The sequence below is a fragment of the Meleagris gallopavo genome, chromosome Z (genome assembly GCF_000146605.3).
Source record: "Meleagris gallopavo isolate NT-WF06-2002-E0010 breed Aviagen turkey brand Nicholas breeding stock chromosome Z, Turkey_5.1, whole genome shotgun sequence".
Classification (NCBI taxonomy): Eukaryota; Metazoa; Chordata; class Aves; order Galliformes; family Phasianidae; genus Meleagris; species Meleagris gallopavo.
The window spans coordinates 66,285,006-66,292,811 of NC_015041.2; the positions used below are offsets into that span (position 1 = coordinate 66,285,006).

Here is a 7,806-nt window from a genome sequence, read left to right on the forward strand (position 1 = left end):
TTTTTTTTGTTTGTTTGTTTGTTGCTTTGTTTTGGCTTTCTTTTTTCTTCAATTTTTATTTTTGTCTGAGCTAGACCCAATGGACATTCTGACAGTATGCTTTCAGTTTACAGCAGCTTGTAATCCTGTTGCAGTTTAGGAGAATAATATCTAGTGCCTTTTAATTCTTCTCTTGAGGAAAGCAGTTCTTCAGATATTTCTAGTTGTGAATCAAATCTCATTCCCTGCATCTTTTTTGGTGTTAAAAACTGAATGAGCTGGTACATGATAAGATAGACTCAAGGTGTTTGATTTCATCGTGTTCTTGATTTTATTACAGCAAAGCACAGGAAAGAAGAGTGTCAGTACACTTCCTCAACAGCAAACACCATTAGCAAGAAAAGACATTAGATTTGGTAATGCCTCCCATATCACTTATTGAATGAACTTTATTCTAATAAATTTATTGAACGGACTTTAATAGATACAAAAATTTATCTTCCCTCATCTAGCTGACCATCAAAATGCAGGCATTTGCTTCCTATTAGAAAATTGGTCTTTCTTCTCATCTCAACCCAAAGAAAATAATCCAAAGCATGCAGGTGGTGATATGTGATTTTTAAAGCCTGTCATAAACGCAGATACAGGTACCTGAGCATACATACCTGTGTTTATTTCTTCTCAGAGGAGCTTCAGTTGGCTATTAAATTCCCAATGGTTTGTTTTCCTTCCAGGGTTCAGGCTGCCCAGTGCATAAAGTTGAAAGAGGTTGTTGATGAAATGTGTAAAGATTGCAGCCACTGAAGGAAATGTCATTCTGACCGGCAGTACTTTTACTGAAAGTACACAGTGAAGGTTGTGTTGGGTCCTGTGTGCTGCTTTTGGGGGATGCAGAACGGAAATGCATGCTTTCCACATGTGCCTTCAGCTTTTGTTGCTAACAACTGGTTCAGATATACAATCTCTTTAGGCTCCTTTGAGGAAAAAGTTTTGTTCTTGCTGCATTTCTCATTTATCATCTTTGCAGAGGATAGCTTCAAATGACATTCTAAAGATAAAAAACTAAACAAGCAGTGATGGATTGAGAACTATTTGGAGCTTCTTTTACACAGGAGTGCAAAAATGTCAAACAAAATAAAATGGAAGTCTGACATATGAACAGACAATGATTTTATTAGAGCCTTTAAAATCATCTGCGCATTTTATAGGCAATGATATCAGCTCAGTCTCTAGGTGCAGTGCCAGGCTCTCTCTAAATCACACAAGTCTCTGTTATGCTCAGCTGTTAAGCCTATGAGGGCACAGAATAAGGCTGAGCAAGTTATTTGGGTAATTGGGTGCAGCTAATGTTTATTGAGATGAAAACTAGTGGAGTAACACCCACATGAAGCAACTTCTGGACACTGCTAAGGAACTGGTTTACCTGGCTCATTCAGTCTGAAAACAGTGAGAACTCTTTTTCACAATATAATGTGGTCCATGGCAAAAAAAGACAGAGGCAGAATGAATTAGTACATGGAATGTGGGCCATTTTTTTCCATCTGGGCTTGTTTGTCTCTGTCTACCTTTCCTGCGTCTTGACCCATTGTGAAGAGTCCTTGGAACTAGAGGCTGAGGAGTTGGCTGTTGATAATGGTAGCACAAGTACTTTACTATGCATGAAAATGATTCTTCAGTGCTGGCATTTAATACATCAGTCCCTTCAGAAGTAATATCTTCTGTTTACTTCCATGGAAACTACAACAGATATAAAGAGTGCAGTAACACTACTTGATAGTTGGAGCAAAGGGTGTCCATGTGGGAAAATAGTATTTCGTAGCTGAGGATTTTCTCCGTCAAGTAGTGTGATTGTGCTCTGTATCTGCTGTAGTTTCCATTGGAATAGAGAAGAGGAATTACTTTTGAAGCAGCCTATGTTTTTCTCACAATTGAATTGCCAGCAACAACGCTGTTAGGATTAGGATAATAAGGATTTTTTAGAGTTTGGCAGTGAGGAAAATTTGGCACAGAAAAAGATGAGGCTGCTCCCAGCGCTGAAAGCAATGTCTGGAGCAGGTAGCCTACATGGCTGCTAGACACATGAAAGGAAAAGTGAAAAATCCTTCCAGGAAAATATGCTCTAGCACAGCAGGCATAACATGGTGTGGTGAAATAGCAGATGCAGTATAAAAAGCCTCCTGGTTACTAGGTACGATTTGGCCTCTGTATTGCAGTAAAAGTAGTGGGACTAAAGGAGTTTAAATTCTTCCTGTTTCCTGCTACAGCAGGGTCTGAAAGTGGCAAAGTTGCATGTGAAGATGTACAGGCTCTTCAGATTTGAACAGTTGACTTAGCATGTTGCTTGCTAGCTGTGGACATCCCGTGTGCAGATGTCTGCATGTGCTGGGGAGCAGCTTCCAAGGGACTGTCTTTCCCTGTAGAAACCATTCTGCACGTAGGTTGAACATGTAGGCCTTGTTTCAGGTGCTTTTCCTTTAAATCTGGGTTTAGTGCCAATGCAGCTGGTGCTCAGTTTGTTTAGACCAGGTCTTTGTTTGCACTCAAGGCAGATGGGAATAATCTTTCTTAAAATACGGGTTGCAATAGAAGTATAATTAAAAAATCTGAAGAAGGGTTAACTGCCATCATTTCAAGACGAAAAAAGACGTGGTAATGCGATAACAAAGAATTTGAATCGCACACAACAAACGGGAGTGTTAGAGAAGATTCTCAGGATCCTTTTAAACCTGAAGTTAGGTTACAGTGTAGGGTTACTCTGTAAAAACCGTGCTTATGGATCCAGGTTGCTGTCCTGCATAAATGTCTGCGACCTTACAATCAGTATGAGAGACATATCTCTACCTATAGGGTAGAAAATCTTACATCAGCATGCTCATTTGCAAACCTCTGTAGATTTTTTCCTAACACAAAGAAGTATCATGGACTGCACTGTAACTGTCATAAGGTCTTTTTGTAAGTGTAGCAGCAGACCGTTCCTGAAAAATGTGCAGTATTGTACAATGCATCTACACCTAGAGTGGATGGTATGATGTGGTGCTTTCTGTTTGGTTGGTTTAATCAGCTATGAATGGTTTAGTGCTCTGAAAGAGGAGAACAGTGGTTTTAACAATACTGAGGGATGCCATTATTCCACTGACAAAGAAGAAAAGTTTACTTGATTCAGAAAACAATTTTGTAGCTTGTGAGGTAAGCAGGACTAGACTTTTTATAAGCAAATAAGAAATCGGGACAGATGTTGTGTGAAGTGACACTGAGAAAGAGAACACGCTTCTTTTAGAGACCGTCCTGGTAAGACAGAGCCTCAAAATAGCTTCATGTCATAGGAGAAGAATTCAGTCATGGTAGCTGCAGAAATAAAAATACAATATCTAAAAGGATCTGGATGTTTATATGTTGCTAAAAAAAATAGATAATTAGATCAAGTATCTAAAGCAAAAAAATACAAGGGTAATAGAAGATCAAGTGGACTTGAACTTGTCAGAATTCCAAAGGAGAAGTAAGTGAGATAAGAGAGCCTAATAATAAATGTATGTTGTATTATTGTATGCTATTATTTTTTATTCTTCTGTGTGAGAGGAGGAATTACACAGTACACTTCAGTTGCATTTTCTGCAAAACAGCTCATTTTGGTTAGAAAATAAAATAATTCCCCTTGAGATGAAAGCTGATTTCTCTTGAGTGTGAAAACAGCCTTTAAGGTCTGAAGAGTCCCATGCTACCAACTCATGTTGAAATTTTTCCCTCTGGAAGCAGTAATATTATTCTTTTTGAGTATGCTCTCAAGTCAAAGGCATGTTGCTAAGCACCTGAAACAGTCTGAGCATTACTGATTAATTTAATAGTTTTGGTTACATGTATTTGAAATCATTTTGGACTGGAGCAGAAATGCAGGGGAAATATTTCTCTTCATAATTTCCAGTGTGTAGTAGAGAGACTTATGCTAACTCATGCTATAAAGTGTAGGGGTATGTTGGACTGTTTTCAAGCACTTTAAAAGACTGTTTCAGGAATAATACATCAAAGCATATCGCATCTTCATGTATGGGTAAGCAAGGACAGGTTCCTACAGGCTGCACTTCCTATTCTATCTTGCACAGCTTTTTAGACAGATTTTTTTGGTATTTTGAACTTGCACTGGACTTGCACTATCCACTGAAGGGTAACTGAGCTGATGAAAAAGTGATAAGCATTTTGGGTTTACTTTCCAAACTTCCAGGGGTCTGTGGAGCCTGAATTACATACAGATAGGGGCATTTCATGACTAATGTGGAGCAAAGAGGTCTTAAAACTAAGGCCATTGAATTTTGTTTTCTTTGCACAGCCTTTTTGGAGTCATCGTAGGTCACTGAAATCATACTCCTAAAAACAAGCTACATCTTACGAATCACAAGGATCATACTATGCTCATGTGAAAAAAAGGTTATCCTTCTGTTAACTTTGATGTCAATGCTTTAATTTCTCATTGGTAAAGAAAAGAAATCACAACATCCTTTCACTCTAGGGAGAATCTGAGGCAGCATAATGAGTGGCATCTTCTTCTTGTCTCCCTTGCAACTTTCTTAAAGAGTTTATATCTTATATTGTTCCACTACGACTCTTGAGCCATGGGAGCCATCTGTCTACCATAGAAGGCCACCAAATTGGTGAGGCATGAATGTAGAGTAGAGTAAGCCAAGTCTTTGTAATTGTTTTTCTGAAGTCTACGGATATATACTTTTTTATTTGTTGTAATATGAAGGAAACTGAGCAGTACCGCTGAATGGCAAGCTGGGAATGACACAGCAATGTGTCCTGGCAGCCCAGAAAGCCAATCATATCCTGGGCTGCATCAAAATTGCTAGCAGGTCAAGGGAGGTGATCCTGCCTCTCTACTCTGCACTGGTGAGACCTCACCCAGAGTCCAGATGTGGAGATCTCAGTATAGAAGAGACGTGGAGCTGCTGGAGCATGTCCAGAGGAGGGCCACAAAAATGATTCCAAGGATGGAACACCTCTCCTATGGGGACTGAAAGCTGGGTTTGTGCAGCATGGAGAAGAGAAGGCTCCAAGGTGACCTGAGAGCAGCCTTTCAGTATCTAAAGAAGGGTTATAACAAAGGAGGAGATTAGAGAATTTTTAGCAGAATCTGTTGTGATAAGACGAGGGGAAATGGTTTCAGCTGAGAACAGGGAAAATTCAGAATGGATATAAGGAAAATGTTTTTTACAATAAGGGTAGTGAGGCACTGGAACAGTTTGCTCCAGAGAGTTGGTGGATAGCACTTGTTTGGAGACACTCAAGCTCAAACTGGATGTGGTTCTGAACACCTGAGGGAGCCGTAGATGTCCCTGCTCATTGCAGGGAAGTTGTACTAAATGAGCTTTAAGGATTGCTTTCAACTCAAGTGATTGCATGATTCTGTGATTCTGTGTTTGTTGTGTGTGCACCAGGGCTGGTTTGAAATCTTTTGGACACTTGAATGATTGAAAAAAACCTGTCACAGCTGTTGTTTTTTTTTTTGGCAGAGATTAGGCTATTTTCTGTCATAATTAAATGTCTTCTTCAACTAGAAGAAATTACCTTGGCAATGGAATCCATTCATTGATGGAACAAGAGGGAAATAAATGGTTGTGAAAATGCAGTTAACAAAAGAGAAGAAGCCACTCAACAAATTCACCCAAGGAGTAATTATACCAGCTCTGACTCTAGATCTTTTACGCTAATGAATTAAATGGAATCAATAGGGAAACATCTGTATTGCTCCGCTTTAATGTCAGCATAGTATCCTTTGTTTTTAGTGGGAAGGTGCATTAAAAGAAAATAAAACTCTCAGAAAATATGTCTGTATGATATTCATGACTCCAATGTATTGCATTAAGGTCCTGCTATAATAGAAAATTCATTTCAGATGAGCTTGTTCCTTAATTCACAGTCACTCTGCCTTTCTAGTGCCTCCTAGACTCAGGTATTAAAAGAAATATGAAGCCTCTATTACATCTCAATTTTCCAGACTTAACCTTCAAAGGAAAAGGAAAACTTCCAAGCCATGCAGGTAACAATCATGAATAGAAAAGATTCAGTGAGCTTTTTAAATTAAATTATTAGGCCCTGATTTATGTGTTCAAAAATTTAGCAGGCATATCATTATAAAATTCTTCATTAACTTATGTGCCTTGTGTCTGCAATTGAATATTTAGCTAAACAGTCAATACTAAAATTACACTAGTAACACTGAGAAGTTAACCAAGTTAAGAAAATGTGATTTTCTATTAGGAGGTCTTGAGAAATCAAAGCCACAAAGTAACTTAGTTGTATACATTCTTTGTTCTGTTTCATGGTTGTTGCTTCTAACAAAGTAAATGTAAATAGAGTTAGTCAATAAAGGAAACGTTCTAATATTAGTATGCAGTTCAGATTCTTAAAGTGTGCTTGATGAATTGCTGAAACGAGCCTAAGTGGGAAAGAGTGGCAACAGCACCCCATTGTGGTTGGCCTGGAGTTTCTGTGTGCCCTTGGTTCAGATTATCAGTAGAGGGTACTTCAAAGACCCAGAAGGGTACCAGTTGGCTTTTGGGATAGTGGCCTTGGAGATGGAGGACATTAAGGAGTTGTCTACCTTGCCTGGTCACTCAGAGGACCCTTCTGCATGGGACTGCTAGGAGCAGAAGAACAGCAGGTGCTGATTGCTACTACAGTGGTGCACCAGCCAAAACATCACATCAACTGAGACTCTGAAATTCCCATCCATATACTGACTTGTCAACTGTAAAGCCAAGTAGTAAACAGCAAGACTCATTCACCTTTAGCAGCCCCATACGGCCAGAGTGAAAGTTCAATAGAGAGTGGAGGCTAACGATGGACTACCATGGACATAATGAAGTCACATCACTGCTAAGTGCTGCTGTGTCAGACATGCTAGAACTGCAATATGAACTAGAGATAAAGGCAGACAAGTGATATATCACAAATGACATAAGTAGTGTGTTTCTCTAAATCCCTCTAGCAGAAGAGTGCAGGCCACAGTTTGCTTTTACACGGAGGGTGTCCTGGTTTTATCAGCATTTCGTATCATGACACCATGTGGCAGGTTATTGTGTGTAGAGGCTAAGTGCACTGTGGAGCTATACTTCCTGGTCCTGTGCTCTCTAGCAGTTTCATGTGAATTCCAGCTCTCCAAGAAGAACTACTATTCCCAAAAGCCTCCAGGGTTCCATTCATGATCTCTGTTTCTGGGTGATGCAGTCAAGGTCTTCTGGGTTCTACCAGAACAGTGAGCAGTACATTTGTATCCGTCCTCTCTCTCCCACTGGAAATGGACTGCAGGAGAAGCTCCTGTGAACATGCAATACATTCATGCATAATTACATGGGATACACAGCAAAGGTTTTTGATTAAGGGAAGAAAATAATTTAAAGCCTCATAAAAGTCAGTTTTGCCATAACGAGAGGTAAGGTCAAGGGACCTGCACGGGATATTCAATTCTTAAGAATAAAATGGCAAGATGGATGTCAAAAAATCCCCATGGAGGTGATCAAGGGAATAACTGCTATGTTTCCATCAGCTATCAAAAAAGAAACACAAGCTTTTTATATGTTGTGGGTTTCTGGAGAACACATATTCTGGATTACTGTCCTGAAGAGAAAGATCTGGGGGACCTGATAGATGGAAAACTTAACATGAGCCAGCAGTGTGCTCCTGCAGCTTGGAAAGTATCCTGAGCTCCATGGGAAGAAGAGTGGCCAGCAGGGACAGGGAGGTGATTGTCCCCCTCTACTCTGCTCTTGTGAGGCTCCATCTGCAGTGCTGTGTCCAGGTGTGGAGCCTCCAGTACAAGAAAGACAGGGAGCT

At 39.8% G+C, this 7,806-nt stretch overlaps 1 protein-coding gene across 1 annotated transcript in view; it reads right to left on the reverse strand.

Moving 5' to 3' along the window:
- GRAMD2B (GRAM domain containing 2B) overlaps positions 1–6,773 on the reverse strand; it is a 46,675-nt gene extending 39,902 nt beyond the window's left edge. The window contains 1 exon segment of the mRNA XM_031557455.1: positions 6,715–6,773. Coding sequence (XP_031413315.1) covers positions 6,715–6,773 — 59 coding nt within the window.
- Between the last annotated feature and the right edge of the window lie 1,033 nt (positions 6,774–7,806).